We start from the raw sequence: 24,465 nt of genomic DNA on the forward strand, positions 1-24,465 counted from the left end.
CAGTGCCTGGCCCTTTTAAAAGGCGGGGCGGGGCGGGCGGCGGTGCCGCACTCGCTCTGCGCGGCTCCCCGAGAGCGCTTTTGTTGTAAAGGGGAGGGCGCCGCGGCGGGGACGCGCACCCGCTGCTCTGACAGGAGACAGCGCGGTCGCCTCCCTGCCTGCCAGCCGGCCAGTCTCCCGCCGGCTGCATGTAGGGCTGCGGCGGGGACACGGAGCTGGGAAGACAACGACCGAGCGGAGCCGCGCCGCGCCGACCGGAGCCGAGCCGGGCCCGGCGGAACCCAGCGCGGCGCCGCCCGTGCCCCTGCGGGAGGAGGTCGCCATGGAAGTCAGCGCGGGTAAGCGAGGTCGGCCGTTGCGGGGGGCAGCTGTGCGGGACGGTCCCGCGGGGCCGGGCGGGCGCGGGGGTGCGGGTGGCCGGGACGGCCCCGCGCCGCCTCACATGGACCCGCCGGGCGAGCCATGTGCGCGCTGTGTTTACGTTCCGCGCGGCGCGCCCGCTCATTGGCCGCGCGGGGCGGTGACGCGCGCATTGCATAATAGCGGCGGGGCGGCGGCGCGGGGCGGCGGGCGGCGCGGACACGTGAGGCGCGCGGGCGGCCGCTGTTTTGGTGACCTACATTCGGGGCGGCGGCGGCGGCGGCGGGGGAGTGCCGGCCTGCAGCGCCCACGCGGTGCGGCCGTGTGCGGCGGCGGCGGCACGCGGCCCGTCCCGATGAGCGGGGGCGGCGTTGTGTAACGGGGAGGGGGCGGCCCGGGGGCAGCGCAGGGCGGGCCCGGCTCTTCCAGCCCCGGCGCCGCGTGACCGCGGCAGGGAAAAGCCGCAGCCCCGGTGCGGTGGAATGGGGTGAGGCGGGAGGGCGGCCGCGGGCACGGCGGCCGCGCTCCCCGCTCCCTTCTCGCTTTGTTAGCCAGGGAGGTCGGGGGTGCCGGCCGGGGAGCCCCTGCAGCCGCAGCGTCCCGGGGGCCGGTTGGATCGCCCGGGCAGTTTGCCGCCTGCTTCGTGCCCCTGCGGCGTTACCGCTTCCCAGATGTGTGTTAATGGGATACCGGCACGTTGCGGTGCCCCCCGCCCCATCCCTAAAGTGAATCCCGCGAGGTAGAGCCCAAAGGGTCCTTGTCACTGGGCCGGCGGTGCCGCAGCAGCAGTAGCGTGGCTCCGCGTAGCCCGAAGGACTCCTCTCACCACCCTCCGGCAGGTGGGTTCCCTACGAAAATCCCTGGCAGTTCACAGAACCGGGGCTGCCTCCTCCACCGAGCACCCCGGTACCCCGTTTCGGCGGAGTGCCAGCATCTCTGTGCACGTGTACGTGCTCCGTGTCTGTGCTCTTTGTTCTGAGATGTCACCCTGTGCTCTGTGTGAGAGTCAACTTTTGACTGCTGACCAAACAAAAACAGGGTTCACAGGGAAGTGTAATTTCTAAAATAACAAAAAGTACGAGGAATTGCGACTGTGACGCTGGCAAGACTGCCAAGCTCTCTAGGGTGCCAGAGCAGCCCAGCTATCTGGAGCTCCTCCAGCTCTGAGGAGAAGAGGGGTGAAACTCCCCCACAGGCACACACTTCCTGTGCTCCTCTGTGACATTGGCCTTACCCTTGAGGGAAAAGAGCATCTCTTTTACGAGCAGGGTTTAAAGATAATGGGGCGCGGTGGCAGCGTGGAGAAACGTGGAGTTCCCTGCAGGGGCTGTGCTTGCGTGTCCCGATCTGCCCCTTGCCGATAAGGATGGCGCCTGCTGAGAAGGCCGGTGCCTCCCTTGGACCAGGTGAACAGTGAGCTTTGACCTGGCACCTGGCAGAGGCGCGTGCGGCGCTGGGGGATGGCACAGACCTTTGTCAAACAGGTGGCGTCTTAGCCCAGCACGGGTGCCTGATGATGCCGTCCTTGCTTCTCATGCCGTGGCTGAACTCATGACCCCCTTGCCAATCCTCCTTTCTCTGAAAACCTGATCCGGAATGCGTGCTATGCAGTGTGGAGGATTTCTTAAAAAAAAAAAAATAAAAAAATCTGTGTGGGACCAGCGCCTGTGGCAGGGCACAGGGACACTGCTGTCTGGGAACGTGAGCAGCAGTCCGTGTGTCCTGCACGTGTCACATGGCCCCTTAGTCTGACTTCTGCTCCCAGGCAGCTCTGCCAGGAGCTCCTGGGCTGTGTGCTGTTTAGGGAACCCTCCTGCCAAGGGTTTTGTTGATAGAAAAGAAATGAAGTGTTGAAGAGGAAGTGGGCCAGTTTTGTTGCTGCAGAGGTGCTAAGAGGACCGTTATGTCTAATAAAAGTGCTGAAAATCTGTAAGTCAGAATTGCTCCCTGCAAGCAGCGATGTTTCCAGGGTTGTATAATACCACTGCTTTTATGTGTAAGGAGGGTATGGCTGATGCAAGATGCTACAGCCTCTGCCTGCCGTGCCAGTTCAGTTGATCAAGGATTCTACAGACACCAGTGCTTTTCTTCTCCCAAGGAAGGCAGTGCCTGGCCCTTTTAAAGTTTTGAATTCTTACTGGTGTGTGGAGTTCCTTGCTGCAATGTCCTGAGTCATCAGTGAGGAGAGTCTACTGAGCAATAGAGGCATAAAATGTAGAACATACCGAGTGTGATTTATTTATACAGTTTCATGGCTATGGCTTTTGAAATTCTTGAGTGAAATATCAAATGTTTTTATATTGACTTTTGAAATGCTGAGTCTTTGAGACAAACTCCTATGAAGTGCAAACAGTTTCTCTTGCTTGCGAGCAAGAAGAAGGAGCCTGTGAAAAGCCAGAACTGCTCCCAGGTCTGCCTGAGGACAAAAAGCTGTTTCATATGAGGGATTCTGAAGTGTGTCAGATTGCAAGACGCGGCAGGACAGAGGCTGTTTGCAAATAGCAGCCTGGCAGTTGGAGTTTAGCTGCTGCTAGAAAGGCTACAAAGGCTTGCAGTCGGACAAATGGCGTTCAGTAGGCTAACCAGACTGCAATGCTATTTCCTTCCCTTGCCCCCTTTCCTTCTGCATCGTGAGCACCTCCCAGCCCTTCCTTTCTGTGCCTCTGGCATGTAGCCTGCATGAAGAAGTCTTTCTCTCTGCCCTATTTCTGTCCCTAACCTAGCTTGTTTGCATTCTGGCTCCACAGTGCTGCAAGATCCTGTCTTGGCTCTGGCTCCAGATGAGCTCTGCTCAGGGGGTGGCCGGGGAAACCCTCTCTGGGTCACTCCATGCCCTGTCCCTGCTGCCCCATCCTTCCAGCACCATGGCTTGTTGCACCGTCTTTTGGTTATGCCATTTCATCTCAGCCTGGACCAGAGGAGACTGATAGGATTGGGAGAAGGGGATGAGGCAGACTGGGAGGTCAGCTGTAAAAAACGAATGGAGACAAACAAGCTTGAGGGAGAGAGGGAGGGAAAGGAGTGCTCCCAGGAGCACGTAATGGCTGATCTGGTGGTGCTGGGTCACGGCGTGGCTCACATGGCAGCGGTGCATGTCTGCTGGTTATGTCACTACGTGCTGCCTTTTTTTTCTTGCCTTAGGGGGTGTGATAGCTTACATCAGCTCTTCGAGCTCGGCATCTAGCCCAGCCTCATGTCACAGCGAGAGCTCAGACAGCGGTTTCCAGTCGTCCTCTTCGCCTGTACCATCTCCTCCAAACAGCTCCTCCTCGGAAGGCGGATGCAATGGCCGGAGCGGTGAAGGCTCTGATGGGGCGCCGAAGAGCGATCGGCTGGAGGAGACTATTAAAACAAACCAGTCGAGTGTTGCTGGTTTGACAAAAGGCCATAATGGAGTCACAAGTATGTTTGGTGCCAGTTCCTGAAAACACCATTTTCCCCTTATGTTTTACAACCCCGTGTGTTACAACCAGGTCTCCCTTTGGCTTGTGGTGTAGGTGCATAGCAAAGCCTCCATGTTTATCCTGTGGCATTAAATGTGTGGTAATACATATGGTATTGCCATAGGAATGCTGAGACCATGGGGGTCCCATTGCTGCCAACCTCAAACAGTCCATAAATACAGTTCAGCTTTACTTCAAGTTGTCATTAGTGAAAACCGATCTTAGCAAAATCAAACAGTTGGTTAAAAAGAAGTGATGAAGTAAAGGTGATATAATCAGAAATTGCTTTCAAGTGTATTTATGGAGCTGTCTTGGAAATCTAGTTTCTCTGTTCTTTCATACTCTGTCCCCTGCCCCTTCACCTTCCCTCCCCCCACCAGCTGTGAGGAACAAAATAAATTACCCAAGCGTAATACTTTTATAGCTGTGGGTGGAACAGTTATCTTTTTGATTCCAAGTCATAATTCTGTTTATGTGAAAAATAAAGTACTTGTAAACTGGAACTAAATAATGGCCTTTTAAAATACATATAACAATCTATCTCTACATACTTACTTCACACTTCTTTTGGTAGTCAGAAAAGATCAGTGATAGAGAAATATATTTGAATAGTTTTAGAAGGGCAGGATTCAAAATAAATATTGGAATGAGTGATTCAGCAAACAACTGAAATTTACTCTTTTGGAGACTGAATTCTTTCACTGGCAGAACTGTTTTACTGTTTTGGATTGTTATAAAGCTAGAATAACTGTCTAATAGTTCTACCTCAAATAGGGTTTTTTTGTTGCTTTGTTGTTTGGGTATTTTTAAAGTATTCCTACCTTAAGTTCTTAGTAAGAACCTTTACTTAAAAATTCTTAAGTATCAGGGCAGAGGTTCCTGGAATGAAACCTGTTGTAAATTGTTCAGATAGATAAGTTTTTTAGCTCAGTACTAATTGTGTTAAGAAAAAAAAAAAAAAAGTTGTGGTTTGGTTATTTTTCCTTTTTGAAAACCTTAAAAAACGTTTTAGTTCCTCTTTACAAATGAAACCCAAATGTCAAATAAGTTACTTTTCTGGTAGAATATGTTTCTGTGGGAGTATTTCCAGCTGTCTCTGTTGGATTAAGGTAACTTTGTGGTTACTGAAATCACTGGTAAAATTCCCATTGGCTTCAGTGAAACCAATGTTAGACCAGCACTTAGGATTTGCAAAAAAATTTTATTGACAAGCTGAAATAAAATAGGTGGGGAAAAACTTAAAAAACCTAAACCATGAGCGTTTCTACGGGCTTGAGAAGGTATTTTCAATTTCAAGTGTATAAGCCGTTCTGGATATGCACTCAAATGGGTGGTCTCTACATATGTAGATGTGGCTGAGTTACCAGTCCTAAATTGTTATCAGATATGTACAGTGTATGGCCAGTGTTAAATCTATTATAAAATGTACTTTAGTATTTCTGGTTTTTAAGAAAAAGTGTTTATTCTCTTTTGGGGAAACTGTAGCCTTTCATAGGCTTTCTTGTCCTGATGGAAAAAACAGATTGAGCCTGAACTTTGGTGGCCTAGTTAACTGAATGGTCCTTTTAAAAGTGCTTAAATGTAAGCAGACTTTCTTTTTTGCTGCTGAGCGCAGTGCTACTCTGTTTGACAGCCCAGTGAATATGTGCTTTCTCCCTATTTGTTTGAGTGCTTCATGTTTGTCCTCTTTTCCCCCCACCCTTGCACTGGTACCTTCTGCACTGTTCAGGGGGTTTGTACATTCATGTTGTCTGTTCTTCTGCTGTATTTTTTTCACATGTTGAACTGACCTGACATATTTCGATTTAAGTCCAGGTTTTAAAAGCTGGAAGCATGTTCCTGCAGTTGTCACTGGTTTCTATATCCTTGACTTTTTTGTTTGATTCTAGAATTTAATGGCATGGTTCTTCTTTGCAAAGTCTGTGGAGATGTCGCTTCAGGATTTCATTATGGTGTTCATGCCTGTGAGGGCTGCAAGGTGAGCTATATTTCTGCTCACCTTTCTGCTGGTGAAATGCTCAAGTTCTCCCCATAGGGGAAAAAGGGGTGATACTGCTAATACAAATTTTGACATAGTTCTCCATTAAATATGAGAAATTTCAGAAGCTGTAGGGAACAGGCTTAGGAATATACAGCATTTTCCAAACTCTGCAGTACTTTCTGTTCCCACCCCTTGTCCAATCCTGCCTGACTTGGAGCACACAGCAGAGAGCAAGAACTGGAAGCAGAGGTGGTAAGGACCATGTCACACAAGACATGTGCATGTTAATGGCATTAAGAGATAGTGGGTGTGAGTTGTCACCTGGGCTGGGACACAGAACAAAACAGCTTTGGAAAAGCAATTCTTTACCCAGGGAAAGCCAGAACTAGATATGTATTTTCTTAATCTGTAGCATTGCAAATGTTATGTTCTGTGAAGGAGCTTATTAGCATAAAGGGTTGTTCGAAAAAAACCACCTTAGAAGGTCATATGGTGCAGCAGGAAGGTTTTATTGCCAAACTGCAGAGATGGAAGTTAAAATATGTTATTTTGACTCCCATCATTGCACTTGATGTCATAGGTGTTTGAGAGCATTTCTTAGGGAACTGTTGGTACAGTGACAGAGGTAATATTTGAGATGCTCTGCTCTTAGGTGCTGACTGTGCAGGGAACAACTTAGCATCTTTAATTAGAAATCATAACTAGTTCACATTACATACAGATCACACACAAAGGGGAAGTAAGTCATGAGGAGCACGAAGTTCTTTAAAATCTCTTGGGGCTGATGGCTCTGAAGCTGCTGATGCGATGCAGTGAGGTTTACTGTGCTGGCGGAGACATGAATCTTGGTGGAAGGATTTGACATGTGCTGTAATGATAGTTGTGGGGTTTTTTTGCTTGTTTACAGGGTTTTTTCAGAAGAAGCATTCAGCAAAACATCCAGTATAAGAAGTGCTTGAAGAATAACAACTGTTCTATAATGAGAATGAATAGGAACAGATGCCAGCAGTGTCGTTTCAAAAAATGCCTGTCTGTTGGGATGTCAAGAGATGGTACGTTTGTACTGAGCAGGGATCCTCTGAGAGGGAATCTGCTGCCCACTTCAAAAACAATTGCTGAGGGTCTTAATGGCAGATAATGCAGCCAAGCCCTATTGTCTAGGAGAGGTTCCCTGTCTGAGAGCATTCAGTTCAGCTTGCCTTCTTGCTCCATGAGTGTCCTGGGCTGGTGAGGTGGTACTGTGGGCAGCCGCAGAGCTGTCCTCCTGCCTGTGGAGCTGATGCAGTGGGATGTGCTGCAGTGGCCTGCTAGGGGGATGGTTGTAACAAGTGTCTTGATTTTGGTTTAATGTTAAGACTTACAGCTGTATCCTACCTGAATTGAACAAGACTCATATTTTTCTTTTTTTTTTTTTTTTGTCTTTGTTTTTTTTTTCTATTTTCTTTTGTTACTATTGCTTTTTCAATGAAAGGGAATTCTGCCCAACCTGATAGCTTTAGAGTTGTCACCATAGAGCCTCAAGAGTTAGCTTTGGTGCATAGGATGAGCATGTATCTGCTCCTTTTTTTTCTTCCTTTCTTTCTTTTCTTAGAGGAAGAGGAAAGGCAAGGAGGAAGTGTTGGTCTGTGTCTCTGACCACCTTGCTTGCTGTCCACTCCTTGAGCCATTTTAATAAATAATGCTGAAAGTGTAGTTCATTTGTCTGCTACAACTTACTGCCACAACCAGAACTCTTCCTTCTGTTTCACTTTTAAATTTTCTCTGGGTGTTTGTTTCACAAGAACTAGGAATCTCAGGCTGTTAATAATTTAGTGGGTGGAGTGCTAGAACTTATTTTAAATAATTGTTCCGAGTTCTTGTCGTGCATAGGAGTTATTTCATCCCCTAGGCACTTGTTTGTGCACAAGGTTGCACCTGCTTTAATGAAAGAGACTTAGTTACATTAATGATGGACTGCTGCGTAATTACATCAGTCGAAACTGGTTGTAAGCCCTTGTGCAGCTGCGGTTGGACAGGGCGGTAGAGGCAGTTGTAGATTCCCTAGGACAGGGTCAAAAGTGCTGCAGCCACAATGATGCCCATCCCCTTGCCAGCAGAAAATGTCCTTGTCAAGGCAAAGTTACCAAGAAAATTTGCCAAGGTAAGCGTCATTCAGCATTGATTCTCTTGTTTTGGTAAGTTACGTAATTTGTCCGCAAGGACCTGTCTTGTAGGACTTTTGTGCAAAGATGATATGAACTGTGTTTACATTCAGCTAATTGTCAGCTCATGAAGTTGTGCTGAATTAATAGATCCAGTCTTAGCCTGACACTTCTTCAGTTAACACAACTGTGTGTATAATGCATAGCCAGGTTTGAGGCAAAAGGGGAAAAGGCATTACAGACCGTGTGCCTTAGAGCTGCCTTCTCCCTAAACAAAGGCATACATGCCAGTGTATTTCTGTTCATGCCAGTCGTATGCCCCAGGAGCTCTTTGACTTCACTGGTAATACCCAGGTTGTAGTATTGGTGAAAGCAGTTAAAATGTTGCCTTAAAAGGCAGGATTTTTTGTTGGGGTGTGTTATTTTGTGTGTGCATGCTAACACTTTCAGGACTGACTTTTTTTTTTTCTTTTCTTTTTTGTTTTTTTTTTTTCTCCACTTTCCACCACTATCCATTTCTCCACCTTGGTAGCTGTTAGATTTGGCCGTATTCCCAAACGTGAAAAACAGAGGATGTTGATTGAAATGCAGAGTGCCATGAAAACCATGATGAACAGTCAGTTCAGTGGTCACTTGCCCAACGAAGCATTGGCAGAACATCAAGACCAAGCACCTCAAGAAGATCTTTCCTCCAAGCCCAAACAAGAGCGAGAAACCATCAACAGCCCTTCTCCCGCTCCTAGCGCTGACATGGCTAAGGAGGAGGTGATTGGGATGGTCACCAGGGCCCACAAAGACACTTTCATGTACAACCAAGAACAGTCCCAAAACCCAGCAGAGATGATGCAGCCCCAGAGTGGGGAGAGGGTGTCGAAGAGCACCGAGCAGTACATCTTGAGCAGCGAGCACTGTGTTGGTGGCCTCGGTGGCCCTCAGTACCCTGACAGGGAGCAGCACCTTGGCGGACAGTACAAAGGGAGGAGCACAATGCATTATCCAAGCGGGCACCCCGTGTGCTTCACAAACAGCCACTGCGTGAACTTCACCAGTGGCTACCCTCAGCGGATGTGTGAGAGGATCCCAGAAGATGGCTTTTCTCCAAACAAGAATGCCACTTACTCGTGCAGCACTGGAGGAAGAATGCATCTGGTATATTGATATCAATTGTTTGATTTGGCTTAGTTATTGATGGGTGTGATCCAGCTGTGCCTCAGTAGTCGGTGGAGCTGCACGCAGTTGGCGCAACTGCTGGAACTTTAAAGGGTGACACAAGTTTGATAGTGCAAATTGTGATGAAGCAGAAAAATGGCTCAAGGTGTGGAGGATTTGAAATCATACAAGTAATGGGGCTTCTTGGCTTGGTTTTTAGCTAACTGAAAGTAAAATAACATCAAAGAGTATTGGCTGAAAAAAAGTCATGGGTTTTTTATGTGACTTGACTTTAAAATAAAAATAGGAGTTTATAAATTCCCCTTTTCACTCAGTCCTTCTGAAGACTTTACTTTCAAATAATCTATACAGTAAGATGCACTGTATTTTCCTTAAGGGTTTTAAGAGCAAATTTCTGGGGTCAAACCCCAGGGCTAGGTTTTTAAGCCAGTCTACAGGCTTTACTATGGGCTCTAGAATCTCAGTTGCAGGGTAGGCTGCTTTTTTGGTGATGGGGATTTTTTTATTTGTTTTGTTTTAATGAGGCCCACAGGCTGTGCATCCTCTTCACTGTAGAACATGTTCGGATACGAACAGAGACAGGAGGAAGATGCACAGTTAAACTATTAGAGAGAAGTTCAGGGTCTTCTCTGTAGTACTTATGCAAGTGAGGCTCTGGACACACTTCTGGGTACCTTAGATGACTTTGCTGGAGCATTTTCTCACTGAATTCCTAACAAGGATGCTTCCTGGTTTTTTGCATATGGTTGTTGGCTTGGTTTGGTTGGGGTTTTTTTTTGCCTTTGCTTAACAGGTCCCTCTCATTTGCCTTGCACCTGCTGTTTCTCTGCCATTCAGGCAACCAGTTCTGTAAGCCCCTTAAAATAGATTGTCCTTCTCTTTATCACTGGAGCCTGGGATGAGAGAACATAACATCCTCGTTCTCATCCTGCGCTCCTGGTGTGAAGCGCGAGCCCCTGACCTTTCTGAAGTACTTGAGCTGCTGCTGTTTTTCTGCCTCCTCCTTTGTGAAGATCCTTCACACATTCTTTAAGACCCCCAAAGGTCTCCTCAGTAAAGGTGTTTATTTTGATGCTGCATTTCCATGGGGGCTTTTTTGGTTTTTTGGGTTTTTTCTTTAAAAAAAAAAAGTCCTTTTTGTCTACTGCCTATATAGACCATGCCATCCCTAGCAGGGTCTGACCTTAATTGCAGACTCCAGTTGCTGCAACATGGCAAATAATAATTCCCAGCCTTTCTTCCTTGCAGGGAAAGTATGTGGTGTCACTACAGCGGCATTCCTGGCACTCCTGAGAAGCAGAGGTTAAACCTGTCAGTATGGGCGGGCAGGGAGTGGTGCTGCCTTGCAGAGACTCAACCAGTCAGTTTGACCTGTGCATGGAGCTGCAGGCAGGAGTTAATCAGTGATGAGGAGACAAAACCAAATCCAGCAGAGCACTGCAGCTCCCCAGCCCCGCCCCATGTCCCTGATATCAATGAGGGTTTTGCCTAAGAACTCAGTGAGTTCAGGATCTGACCAAAATGAGTCATCAGCAATAAGGGCAAGTCATTAGGCTCTGAACCTATATGGAGACAGATGTTCAGGGGTTTGGTTGTTTTTACTCAATATCCCTGTAACCAGAAAAGAAGAACAGGCCATTCCTGAAGAGGTTCCTCTGAAGAGAACTGGTGACTGTACAAGCTGACAGCTGCTTCCACGGGAAGCCTGTCAGAGTTCAGGGAGTGCCTGGATGGCACTCTGTAGGCATATGATTTAGTTTTAGGTGGTCCTGCAAGGAGCATGGAGTTGGACTCAATCCTTATGGGTCTCTTCTAATTTGAGATCCTCTGGTTCTTGGGCCAAGGTCTATCAAGAGACCACAGACACAATGCACTGGGTGTGGGAGTGGTAGTTTCCCCTTGGGACTGAGTGCCTGTGGGTAAGGGTGTGCTCTTGTAGGATGGGAAGTTAAGGTGATCTTTGTGTCCATTGCAGAGCAGGGTACTGAACCAGAGATTCCATATTTTCGGAAAGTGCTGTATTTATAACAATACCTATGTGAACCATTGCAATATCACAGGCAGAGCAGTGGTTGGCATCTGCTGTCCTTCTAGTTGTATGCCTAGACCTTTTCTTCTGCCAAAATATTATTGTCTTGTAATCTTAGGACCTCCCACACAAAGAATCGCTAGGCAATTACCATATTCAAGATGCCCTGCAAAAACAGCACAGCTCTGAGGAATTGCTAATCTATTTCACTGTTTTCTCTTTGTTTTGCTGACATTATGTAGGATTACATACACCATTTAGTATACTTGTGAGGAATACTTAAAAGGAATTTTTGTCCTTGATGATGACAGGTGAAATGAATATTAAAAGGTTTAAGCTTCATTAAAAGATGTAAATTTTAGAAGCTAGAACTGAAAATATCGCAGGGCTTCTGGTTGGCTCCTGCAAAGGGAATTTATTGGCAGTCAGCCCTGACTGATATGTCTGGTCTCAGTGTAATGGATTCAGACTTTCCTACAAAAAATTGCTGTATGTTTGTATAAAAAGAACATTTTGTCATCTTGTGACTGAGAAATACTGGAATACCAGTTCCTTGGTGTTCTCCTTCAGTAATACAAGTAAAAGCAGACTTGCAGAAGAGGGTTATCCTTGTAATGAGGGTGTAAACCTGTGACTCAGGAAACCAAGGCTTGCTTTCTTGCTCTGGTGTCGACATCTTTGTCGCCTTGACTGAAGCCCTTCAGTAGCCTGCAGAACAAGAAAGATAGGAGAATGAATGAATGTCATAGTGACTGTGAGACTGCAACTGATTGATTGTGAAATTGCAATTTACTGTGAGATTACAGGGATAATACAAGTAAAGAGAAATTCAGATGTCAGAGTAGATCAGTTGAGATCAGGGAGGAATAGCATAACTTTGGTTGTGTCAGGTCTTTTGCAGTACACAGTGTTGTAGGTTCTGAAGTTAACAAATTTATTAACAGATTGCTGACGATCCCATGGATTTTTTTCCCAGTTTGTTTTTGAGCAAGGGGAAGTAATCCAGTTTCTTTGGGAATTGATTGAGGAATACTGATCTATTTTTTTCTCTGTTTCATTACTGCAAAGTTTTGTTGAATAATAAACATGTTTCTCTCAAGTCTTCGTCAGTATTTGGAATTATACCTTTAAAGGTTGTTTTCTGTCTGTGTTTTGCAAATATCAGGTCTGCCCAATGAGTAAGACTCCCCATGTGGACCCAAACAAGTCTGGCCATGAAATCTGGGAAGAGTTTTCCATGAGTTTTACTCCTGCAGTGAAGGAAGTGGTGGAGTTTGCCAAGCGCATCCCAGGTTTTCGAGACCTCTCCCAGCATGACCAGGTCAATCTTCTGAAGGCTGGGACCTTCGAGGTGAGACCACAGTGTGTATATTGCAAACCTGACAAGCTGTGCATCAGTCTGACCCTGTACAAGCAGAACCAGATAGAACTGGGGCGTGTCAGGTGAAGCCAGCTTGTTCATGGATGCTCTGAGCGTTCTCTGAGGTGATGGTGTCCAAGGGATCTGTTTGGTCAGACCTTGGTGACCTGTCCCTCTTCCAATGAGCACAAAACTGCTCAGCCATTCTACCCTTCCCTCTTCCCTGGACATTAATAAATACATAATTAGGGGTTTCTAGCTACCTTTGCTTACTCTGGAAAACTGTGCTGCATCTGGAAGGGTGGAGAGGTTAGAAAGCTATCTACTGACTTACAGGTTTTGTCAAGGAATGTGTTTACTGCTCTGCATGTCCTTCCTTGTGCCACTCTGCTTCCTGCAAAAGCCAGAGTATCCAATCCTGACCAGTCACCACTTAGGTGGCCACTTGGGAGTGTCTGAAGCTTCCATGTGCAATGCAGTAACAATGGTACTGTACGTGTACGTGTACTGCTGCAGCTCTGTAGATATTGTGTGCCAGCTGCAGCCTGACTTACTCTAGACTAATCCCACTAGGTCCTTGTGGTTAATTGCATCCACTTGTGGTCATGACGTATATGTGAATTAGTGGTATTAATTTGGAAATGATACCACAGAGCTTGGTGCTGTTTTATAATTAGTGACCTTCACTAGATGACCTTTACATCATGTTTTAGTTGCCCTTCGAGACCCTTGTGTCTACTGGAGACCATACACATTTCATAAATATTCAAATACGAAATTTGAGTAGAGAGGACACATTTCATAAATATTCAAATGTGAAATTTGAATAGAGAGGGTCAGAGGAACCGAAGTCCCAAGTATTTGATGTTACTGTGCTTTTCTGGGGAATGTAGCATGGGTGATGCCTTTGCTCTTGTTTACATGATTTATTCTTTCAAAGAGAGATGCTGGATTTTATATTTACCTGAAATGAAGACATTTCTTGTGTGATGTGTTCGGTTTTCTGTCTGCATTTATACAGCTCAGTTCTAAAATGGATAATTGTTGGGTTGGAAGGTACAAGGTTTACAGGAAGACTTGTTACCTGGAGTCTGTTAGTTTTCTTGTTTCCTTCATTTTGCTGTCATGTATTTTTTTCTTTTATGCTTATTCTCGACCTTTTAAGATTCATCCACAACTCCTGTAGTGAAAGGGCTGTATTTTTACATCTTCACTACTTTCACCTTTCACAAAAATCTTGGTTCCTTCCTCTGCAAAGGAGGAGAAGGGTGAAAAATTTGGCTTGAACTGTCCCTGTAATGTAAAGCCAAACCTTCATGTTTTGCAAATAAAACATTTTGTCTTGGTCTTGCTTCACCTGAAGCTTTTCTCAGGCTTCACTCTTAAGCTTTTTTGCCGGTTACAAGCACTGCTGATAAGGAGGTTTCTATATCCAGGAAATTAGTAATAATGTATGGCTGTATGCTGTCACTATTCACTTATTTATAAGAAACATTAATGATTCCTGTTAGTGAGCTACAACTTGCAGTTAAAGACCTACGTGACATCTTAGCAACAGGAAAAAAAAAAAAAGGTAGGGCTGCAGAACAGTGGAAAAAAATCCACAACAGGATTAACAAAACCATTGTGATAGAGGCAAAAGCATCTTGAAAGCCTGGTGCATCCAAGGTCATTCCTGTCTTCGGGGTCACTGAACCAGGATATTCCACTGTCTGCATGTTAATAGAAGAACCTGAGTGAAAGTGCTGCCTCCAGGTGTGGTGTGGCTTGGCACTGTGCTTCTTAGCAGTTCATATTTGAGGAGTGCCTGTCCCTGGAAGGGTAAGAGGACACATGGAGACAATGTTGGTGCAGAAGCTGCACAGCTATATTTATATTCACACACACACAAGCTAAAAAGGTCTCTTAGAACTGGGAGTACTGGAGAGCTCAGTGTATCGTGGTGGCATTTGCATGCTTCTTATGAGAGCCAGCTCAGAGACAGCAGTAAGCCTAAAATAAGGAACTTGACTGGTTTTGAGTGGGCCCTCCTCCACCTCCCCTCCAAATGTAGTTGGTGGTAGGGCTAACAAGGCCCTTGGATCCCTTTGAGTAGTGACTCAGATTTGACTGCAGCTGGTAGGGACATGATCAAGCCACGTCCCAGAGTGGAGGTTTTTATGTGCCTGTGTTGCTGTGGTCAGGTGATAGGATTGATCAGATGTGTCCTCAGCATGCACAAGTATGAGCCTGGTTTGAAATGAAATGGGATGAATCAGTCCTGTGCTATGCCATAGTCCGAACTGTTCTTCTTTGTTTAGAATGGTGGCATTGAAATAGGTGAGGTCTTTGCCTCGGAATAAGTCAGGACAACTTTATGGTCTTCAGTTTTGAATATCAGCACTAATCCTGGTTGCTTGTTATTTAAAGATGTTTCTAAAGCCCAATTCTATAGGGAGAATACTGTTTTGAACTGAAAGGTTGCTGGATACCTGGTGGGTCTGTGCTAATGCACAAGTTCAGCTTTGTCTGCCTGCCCTTTGCCTGTTTTTGTTGTATTCTGATGGCTTCTGCATCTGGGTTTCTGCACTCTGTAGTTAATGTCATCAAAGGACATCAAAGATAGCTTAGCTGACAAAAGTGAATAGTATGTAGTGCTCCTGTGTCCATCAAAGTTGCTGCATGTTGTTTGGCTTGTTAAATTTAGGAGCAGGTCCTAATGTGCATGAAGTGTTTGAATTCTCAAACATTTTTGTTTGTTTTGAACACTCCTTTCTTTAAGCTTGTGAAAGGCACCAGTCTTTGAAAACCTGGTCCTCCTCTCACTTGTAGTAAACACTTGAATTAGTGCAGTTATTAGGGTAAATGAGAAGAGACAACTGTCACACCAAGAGATTATAGGGAGTCTGAAGTTTTAACCAGTGCCAGTTAGTTCATTTTCTTCAAATAAGAAAGCTGTTCCGTGCAACTTAAACCTTGAAAATGTAAATTAGGTTGTTGAACATGAGCAAATGAAACTTTACAAGCCATTCCAGAGGGAAACATTTCACAGTACAACTGAGAAACCACGAGAGAAATTTCAGCCCAAAGGGGTAAGTTTAGCACACCTCAACTGCTCCAGCCCAGGTGCTTATACCAAAGGGGTATTCCCAGTTGCTGCAGACCAGGTGCCATCTCAAGCTGTGCTTCCCCAGCCTCGTGAAAGCTCTACATGTGGCTCCTTTCTAGCAGAACTCGTTAACATTCCTGTGGGTACAGTGATGTGGCATGGTACTTTTCCAAAGAATGCCTAGGGGGCCCGAGCATCAGGTGGTGTAAATCAGCATTGTTTCCATAGAGCTGCTCCACTTTATGCCAAGTGAGAATCTGGTTCAGTACCTTCATTTTGCTCCTCATGAGTGTGGCCAAGAAAACATTTCTTTTAATGCTCTGTGTGCCTTTGGCTGTTGTGTGGCTTAAGCAAGTTGTCCTACTGGCATATTTATGAATGACATGGTCTGTGTGGCTTAGGCTGTCTGAGGCTTAAATTTTAATTTTCCTGCCTTTCATATGCTGTAGCCCCTCCCCTGCATCCACTCCTTAATTTTGTCACTTGTTTGTTTCTCCAGATTATGGGCCAGAGCTTGCACTGTGTTTTGCAGCTCAATAGCATGCTGACAGTTTCTGTATAGAATGCTTTTAGAATGGTTAATGAGACACTTTGAATGATGTTAAAAAGTTTAATTTTTTTCTTTGGCTTTTCTAGAAATGCACCTGCATTTATCTGGTTTTGTTGTTCCTTTTTTCTTGCTTTTTCTTTCTCCAGGTTTTAATGGTACGATTTGCATCTTTGTTTGATGCAAAGGAACGTACTGTCACCTTCCTGAGTGGCAAGAAGTACAGTGTGGATGACTTGCATTCAATGGGAGCTGGTGATCTGCTCAACTCAATGTTTGAATTTAGTGAGAAACTAAATGCCCTGCAACTTAGCGATGAGGAAATGAGTTTGTTTACAGCGGTTGTCCTGGTATCTGCTGGTAAGAAGAGAAAGTTAACTTGCACCTTTGCCAAAAATTGAATGTGACTCTCTATTAAAAGTTTTCTGTAAAATGTATGCCCTGTTATTTCATGTATAAGTGCAGTTGAGTAGGTTTTAAAGGTACTAGCATCCTGTAATGTACTTTTTAAGATACCTAGTCTTTCTAATATTGCCTTTTTAGAAAAAGGTGACAATGGGCTTATATTTTCTCTCTGCTTTCTGTGTAATGCAAAAACAAATAGCTGCTCCATGGCCATTTAGATGCTATTTGTTTGGCTCCTCTTAAGTTTCACAGGACAGCATCGCTGAAATTACTCCTGACTTGCACAGCATAAGTCTTTGGATAAGGTGGTATTTTTGCTTCTAAGTGTTGTCATTTAAGTCTCTTGCGTATTTTACTTAAGTCTAAATCCAGCAGTTTGATCTCTCCCTATGTCAGCAAGAAAGCCCTATCATCTGCATCGTGACTTCTCACCACCAAAGGCCTGCCAATCCACTGACATCTTCACCAGCCTCCTATCTTGTTTCAGTCCCTGGATAGACAGAACACCCTGGCCCAGATTCAAAGAAGGATTAAGCACCTACTTCTGTAGTATTATCTCAAGCCTCAAATTAGGCACATTAGCTCTGCATATAATGCCTGGAATGCAAGATGCAGGATCCCTATTTGCTGGGTAAGAAGCTCTCCTAGGGGTAGGTAGCAGGAATGCTCGCAGCGCCCACTGAGACAACGAGCCAGCAGCTGGGGAGCACTGAACTCCTTGAACAAGGGCATCCCTTTCACATGAGCAATTTAGACCCATGTGTTATCAAGGAGGGGCACCCAGGCATGGTGCTGTAGGCACGTGAGGCCTCTGTAACAAGGTAGGACAGTTCAGTCTAATAGCTTTGTGAGTGGCTGAGCTGAAATGTCACAGGACAGGGCAGCTGTCGCTTCTTCAGGTTGTAAGCCATGATAACGAGCAGAGGGTAGCACAGAATTAGCAAGCTTCAAGAGCCAGAACAAATGGCAGTGTGAAGGAAGCATGGCACTATGATCTGAAGGGAGCATGGAATCTGTTAATGAAAATGTTCAGGTAGCAGAGAGAAACCTGAAGTTAGTTGCCTTTCCAGACTCTGGAAGTTCTTGACAAGAACTGCAGGCAGCCTTCAAAATAAGGACTGACAACCAGGTCTCTTTTCTTCTTAACTAGGCTTACAGCCATTCTTCTTGCTTGCTCAGCTCCTGGGTCCTAGAATATCTCAATCTCTGTGCCACCTGTTTTCAGTCTAATTGGCTGTATCTGTTCTGTTAAATGTGCTTCTAGCACAGTGCCATCTCCCCAGCCTTTAATGCACTGTGCTGATTGCCAGCTCCCAGCAGGGGTTAGCTTAGGGATGGCATGTAACATGTACAGCATGTAGTGTCAGCCGTGCAGCAGGACAAAGAGAAGGTGTTTGGTATTCAGGCTTCTTGCAGTTGCTGAGGATTTTTCAGATAATATTTTGGGTATTATTGCTGCCTGTCTTAGCTGCTTCATGATCTGATCTGCAGTCTGATCACAGTCTTCCTGGATATCTTCACAAATTTTTTTAGGGTTTTATAAAATACAGCTTTATTAGTCATTGTTTGGGCTGTATTCCAGACACAAGGCTAACCCTTATGATCAGGGTTAATAGGGCTAACCCTGTGAGTTCAAAAATTTTCAGTGCAACTTTACTCTGTTCCATGAGACTGGATTGAACTGCTGCAGTTGTTACTCTGCACAAGTGAGTAAATGAGCTGGCTTCATGCTCAGGCAGGTAGTGAAGAACAGAAGTGGCCTCAGCAGAGTTCCTGGGGAAGATGCTTACAGTGAGAGGGATTGCCAGGAGGAGAAGGTGCCCGTAGAACCGAAGGATTGTGGGCATGTGTTGATTAAACAGATCTTGAAAGACAGATCCCTGCATCCCACTCTTTGAGGAGTAGTGTAGCCAAAAAAGCAATTTCCTATAAGGGGAGGTGGCGCTTTGTTAGAGATAAAGAGTTGAAGAACAGAATCAGAGAGAATGACATGGAGATGCAGGCAAAGGGAAAAATGCCATAAATGTAAGAACTGAAGGTGGAAGAAAAAGGCCATGACTTCTTCATCTCAGAATGAAGGTTATTCAAGAGAATACTGAAAGGGAGATAGTAGTCAGGATTTACATCAGTTCCAAAAGCAGAAAGGAGTGTGACTGTTGAATGCTGATTAAGCGATGCAAAATATAAAGTACCATGCTGCATTAATTAAAGATCTTTTTAAAGATTTCTAGTTGATTAAAACTAAGAAAAAGCCAAAACCCACCAGTGGAAAAAGATGTTAGGTCTTTAAATACTGCTAGTTGGGAGAATGCTTTTAAGAAACATCTTCACTTAACACTGGATGAATAACCACTCTTAGGAGTAGCATTTAGAACATACAGAAGAGGCAGGGATAGTAGCAAGGACTGTGTAACTCTGTACATCCTCTCCTTCCCATGTCATATGGCAAAGAAAGAAAAAAGCAGGATCACACTTGGGTGGTGCTGAGGAATTATCTTGGTACTGTTCCAGAACTAAAAGAATGCTTCACCTCTGGCTTCAGTTAGCTGGATGTGTTGAAGATGGAGGAGAGGTAGCAAGGTGGATCATGGCCACTGGAGGAGGAAAAAGCAAGACAGAAGCAAAGCTGAAAGAATGTGGTTTGTGCAGGTCTAGAGACCAGTTAATCCCTTAACTAAGGGTCTTGCTTTGTGGTAGAAGAACATGAAGTACACACCCTCTATTATTCTCCTTTACTGGCATAACACTAACAAAATCTTCTGCTGGCCACTGGGAGCAACTGGAAGTAGACTCAGAGGGGGAAGAAAGACTTGGGACTGATTAAAGTGAGGAGGTTACAGTCACCTGAGGCAGCCAGGAAAGGCTGGGCTGCATTCTTCCACCTTCAGAGGCAAGGCAGTACTCTTGTCAGCTCTTGTACAGAGGTCTTGTGAAACTCTGTTGGGCATGTTCTGTGCAAATGTCATTTTACCTGCTCGGAATAGAGCAAAGCTTTTGCAGAGCAGGGGGCAAGCAGGAGAGATCATTTAATAAATAAAGGCAGAGATGTCTCCTCATTCATGTTCTCTTGGACAGCAGCTGTCAAACCTATTGGACAGTCTTCACAGAAAAGTGGAATGTATGCTAATAAAAATTGTTTAATAGTAATCAGAGCTCCTAAGTGTAGAAGATTCTGGAACAATCTTCCTAAAGGAACAAAACACAAGTAACTGCTTGAAGATGCATCCTTAATTGGATTATGTAATAATTTTTCCTATAGCAGTAGGGAACTGCACTGAGTAGTCCAGGAGGACTTCCTAGAGTGTTCACCTGAGCAATGTGATGGGATTGACAATGACAGCATAAGGAAGGGATTCCCACTCTGTACGATCTGACTCAGTGTTACTCCAGAAAGCTGCTGTCATTCCACGTCCCAGTTCTGCAAAGTGCTTAAGTACATGTACACATCAAAGCACATTTCTGTTTGTGCCAGTCACTCGGCTATGTATGTGCCCTGCTGAATTTACGTAGTGTTTAAGAAAAGAAGCTACAGCTTGGAAAAAAAAAAAACCAGCTACTGTGCCTGATTATGTGGTGAGATGTTTTACTTAAAAATTCATTCTTTCAAGCCTCTTACTTCGGTTCCACCTAATGATACCAGGTGTGTTCAACTTAAATACAGCTCTCTTGAAAGCAATGCTTCAGGTGTGGTGGGAGTGCAGTAAGTGAGAATGTAATACTTGTCTAGATGTTGACATTCTTCTTTTCCTCAGCTGGGAATTTTTGGGTGCATCATGTTTCATTTTTTTAAGTGCTTCAGAACACGCTCAGAAATAGTGCCCAGTCATATGAATGGTTGTACTCCCTTTACCCCTGAGAATCCCATTGTGCAGCTAACAACTGTGGCTTGTCCAGAGTGGGATTTCCTCCTCAAACCCTCAGTTTAAGTTTAGGGTTTTATATCTAGCCTTAAGAAATGTTTGAAATTTTTACTTTCATGCAACCCGTCTTTCTCCTTGGGTTGAAAGTTGTGATTCAGCAACATATTTAAACATTTGCTTCAATCTGTCATCCTCTGGAAACATGGGTTAGGGATCACAGAAATAGTGATTGAATGCTGCCAGTTTGGCATGAACTTAGTACTTTGAAAAGTTAATGCTAAATAACCTTTGAAAGACTTTTGGTGTGTGATTTAAAACTTCTGGCATAAATATCTGATTTTTCTTGTGCTTGTTAATTTAGTAAGGGATTCTTGCCCTGGTTTTATGTTGCAGGCTACATCTGTTCAGTCAGTTTTTTTTTTCCTCCTACCCTCCTGTTTTTTAATTTCTCTCTCTCCCTCTCACCCTGCCCTTCTGTTTAGATCGCTCCGGAATAGAAAATGTCAATTCTGTGGAGGCACTTCAGGAAACACTAATCCGTGCATTAAGGACCTTAATTATGAAAAACCACCCAAACGAAGCCTCTATTTTCACAAAACTTCTTTTGAAATTACCCGACTTGCGTTCCTTAAACAACATGCACTCTGAAGAACTGCTGGCCTTTAAAGTTCACCCATAGGCCTTTAGGTCTCATTTGTACTTGGACTTGCCTCGTGTTAAACTGTTTTGTGCTAAAGTACGTATTTATACAGTTGTACCACTTGTTGGAGAGAGTTCACAGACTGTGAACAGTTGATAGCTGTCCCATAACCATGCAATAAAGCTTTGGCAGGTGCTTTCAGCTGACGGCGGCGCAGCCTTCGGAATCCTCCACGGCATCCGGGCCCAGCTGTGCCCACTCCTGCAGGAGAGGCTGCAATGAGCCCGAGTGAATATGGACTCTTCTTTCATTTAGGAAAAAGAACCACCACTGCCCTCTCATGTAAACTGAATGCAGAGTAGCTGTGTATGTGCTTATGGAGCATGGAATGGGATGGGAACAATCCTGTGCTAATAGGAAAATGGAAGAGCTGATTTAATTGGTCTTTCACTTATCTAATAGATGTATGTCTGTGTCTCTTGATAACTCACTCATGGTTTCACTGTTGTTATTCCATTAAACCCGATGGAATGGTTTCAGCCTGCACCAACTCTTCACTGAGCGTGTGTTCATGCCATGTGTATATAATATAAATAGTTAAGTAGTGAGTGTTTATGGCTATATAAAGTACAGAGTTGTGTGTATATATGTGTATGTATATAAATAGTTCTATACATAAAGTATACATATAATTTCTTCACAATATTTTAAACTGTGAAGGAATTTAAACTAAAAACAGAAGGTGATCTATGGAAAGAACCAAATAGATGCACTTTGCATATTGCTGAACTAATTATCTGAGCATTTTTTAGAAAACATCGAATTTGCATTAATATGCTGTGTTTGTTAATTAAAAAAAAAAAAAAAAAAGACAACCAAGAGTGGCACTAAAGAGGCAGAGTCAGAGTCAGATTCAACTTCCAGAAGGGTTTTGTAGAGAATCTCAAGCAGAGATGGTTGGTTGTGGCACTAATGAGATGAATTGTCCATTGCCACTGAGGTTCTTGTATTCTGATAAAGGTTAAATAAGCACCAGATGCTCTTCAAAAACTTCAGCACAGCCAGAGAGAAACTGTCAGATTAATAGCAATGTCTGTCAGAAAAAGAAAAAATGGGAAAAATGTACCCATGGTTGCATTTGGGTGTATGTGTGTTCTGTGACTGTTTATTTCTTGCAATACATCATTTTGCTGCTTCATTGCTAAATGAGAATTGAAAACAGAAATGTGAGACTCCCCATGTCTTTTCTCCATTTGGGCTTTGTGGTTCCCATGCCTGTTCTTCTGGAGCTCTCCATTGGTGTGTGTGCATGTGAGCGTGTGTGATGTGCAGAGAAGGTGCATTAGATGGTCTGGATTTTTTTTTTCTTAAAAAAACACCACAAAAACCAACCAAACAAATGGGACTTTTTTTTTTGTTGTTTATGCCAGTAGCAAATTACAGAGCAGATCCGCAAGGCGTAAGATTCTGCTGCTCTTCCATCTAGGAAGGCAGCTCTCCTATGGGGTTTTTTCCATTTGTAGCAGGGCCTGGCACCAGAAAAGAGAGAATAAAAGAAGTCAAAGCAGTTGTGTTAATTAGTTACGTTTATGTTTTGCTAATGTGGGAAGATGCTCCATCACCCTTGTTCAGTTAACTTGCCTTAGAGGTAGCCCTCAGGGTCTCTGGTGTTGGGCTACTCTTGGGAGGGAGCCTGCTCCTGGTAGTCAGGGCCAGGACGAAGGAAGGCTCCAGCCTGCAGAGCTCCTGCCCGCACCGCGTGGGCTGAGAGGAGCCGTGCCTGTGGTGGAGCTGCAGCAGAAGCAGCTGTGAATTCCCTGTGCCTGCTGCTCAGCATCAGGATCTGGGATGGGAAGAGGGAGGGCTTGCACCCTGCTATTGCACCCTGCCATGCTCCCCTGGCCTTTGGGTTGGGTTTCCACCTCAGACAGGAGGAAGGGGCTGAGAGCAGGCGAGGCAAGTGCTTGGTAAGCGGTGGGGGAAATTCAGCTGTAGCCTTGGCTGAGGAGCAGAAGAGCCCACCCTTTCCCCAGGCAGGGCTGTCCTGCTCCAAGCTGCTTTAACCACTGGGTAATGGCCCTTTCCTACGTACAGTTTTGCTACCCAAATGTTCTATCAGGGCATATTGTCCTAATTTCTGTTAACAGTCTGCATCCTACCAGTATTATTTGTTTGAGAGCTTCACTGAATTACGCATCGAACCATTCGGACTTCAGAGAGGACACAGTCACACGGTTTTTATTGTTTAGTTGCTGAAATGACTTCTTTGTAGACCCCATTTCAAACATGGAAAGTACAGTTAGCCCTCGGTTGTTTTGGGAGGGAAGAAGGCTTCTTATGGAGATTGCCACCCTACAGCTGTGTTTTGTTGTGTTTTGTTTTATTTTTTTTTCTTAAAACTGTATTATTAAGCCTTTAGGAATGTATAACCAGGACTGAGTAATTACTGCTTATTAAATTTTTTTAGTTAGATTGACCATGTATGCCTATAGATAGATATTCTAACTTGTGCAATTTCATTTGAAATAATCTTCCTGTACATAATGGAAAAACTCACATAACAGAAAAAAAAAAAAAAAGCCCCAAACAGATTGACTGAACAAAAAGCTGATTAAAGTACGGTTCAAAAATGACCCATGTATTACAAACCCTAGCTGGACTCTTAGAAGAAAATCTAAACTCATTGTGTTAGCTGTGTATTGTGAGCTCTTCTTTTACTGTGTCACTGGTTATACACTTGTTAAATGCTGAGATAATAGACTTCATGCCAGGCATTTGAGTACTGTAGATTGGGTCATTGCTGAAAGATTAATGTACTGTATGACTTAAATGAAATTTTTATTCTTGATTTTATTCTTGATTTTGTTCTTGTTTTAAAAGATTAAATATGGGCATTATGTCAGCAAGCTAAATTTCTGTGTCTGTGTGCTTTGTACTTCTCTGTACGAAATCTGGCGGGGAGGACAGCATGCTGGGATGAACAAAGCAGAAGAGATTCTCTTCTGGATGAGAACATCAGCTGCTCTAAGGTCACGGGGCTGTGCTGGGGCACAGCAGCAGGGAGAGCCAGCATCTCCTCTCTCTGTGCTACTGCTCTGTCTTCCCAGGTGTTTGGATGGGGTTTTCTGGTGCACTCCATTTGCTACAGTTACAGGGCTTTTTTGGGTGTGTCATTAAAATAGTTATTTTAAACACTGCATTAATGTGGAGAATATAACTTTGTAACTGAGAAGAGGATAAGACACTAAAGAATGAAGCTGAAAAAATTACTGTTTGGTTAAGACGAATCTTGGGGTTATGAGAAAGGTGTACAAAAGACAGAATAGGAGGGGCAAAGATCTGTTCTTTTTCCAGCTTCATTTCCTACTTCAGAGTGTGCACTCTTCTAGGAGATAAGAGAAGCTTCTCCAGAAGATGTTGTATCTACTAGTAATTTTAAAA

General features: G+C 44.6%; 1 protein-coding gene across 2 annotated transcripts; it reads left to right on the top strand.

The window, feature by feature from the left end:
- Window positions 1–27: 27 nt before the first annotated feature.
- NR1D2 (nuclear receptor subfamily 1 group D member 2) lies at window positions 28–23,936 on the top strand. 2 transcript variants are annotated; one of them, XM_041411410.1, is made up of 8 exons: window positions 28–338; window positions 3,502–3,762; window positions 5,693–5,781; window positions 6,692–6,836; window positions 8,458–9,074; window positions 12,290–12,475; window positions 16,269–16,479; window positions 20,867–23,936. In XM_041411410.1, the coding sequence occupies exons 1-8, from the start codon at window positions 323–325 to the stop codon at window positions 21,061–21,063; spliced, it is 1,722 nt and encodes a 573-aa protein (XP_041267344.1). In that variant the 5' UTR covers window positions 28–322; the 3' UTR covers window positions 21,064–23,936. The 2 variants fall into 2 exon arrangements, with proteins under 2 accessions (XP_041267344.1, XP_041267345.1); XM_041411411.1 differs by lacking the exons at window positions 5,693–5,781; window positions 6,692–6,836.
- The last annotated feature ends 529 nt before the right edge of the window (window positions 23,937–24,465 follow it).

This window comes from Onychostruthus taczanowskii, unplaced genomic scaffold (genome assembly GCF_017590055.1).
Source record: "Onychostruthus taczanowskii isolate IOZ18803 unplaced genomic scaffold, ASM1759005v1 scaffold36, whole genome shotgun sequence".
NCBI lineage: Eukaryota > Metazoa > Chordata > Aves > Passeriformes > Passeridae > Onychostruthus > Onychostruthus taczanowskii.

What these genes read in the sequence shown, in the direction of transcription:
- NR1D2 (XM_041411410.1), top strand. An exon ending in AGGCCATAATGGAGTCACAA is followed by an intron (nt 3,763 to 5,692) that starts GTATGTTTGGTG and finishes GTTTGATTCTAG; the next exon opens with AATTTAATGGCATGGTTCTT. An exon ending in TGAAGGCTGGGACCTTCGAG is followed by an intron (nt 12,476 to 16,268) that starts GTGAGACCACAG and finishes TTCTTTCTCCAG; the next exon opens with GTTTTAATGGTACGATTTGC.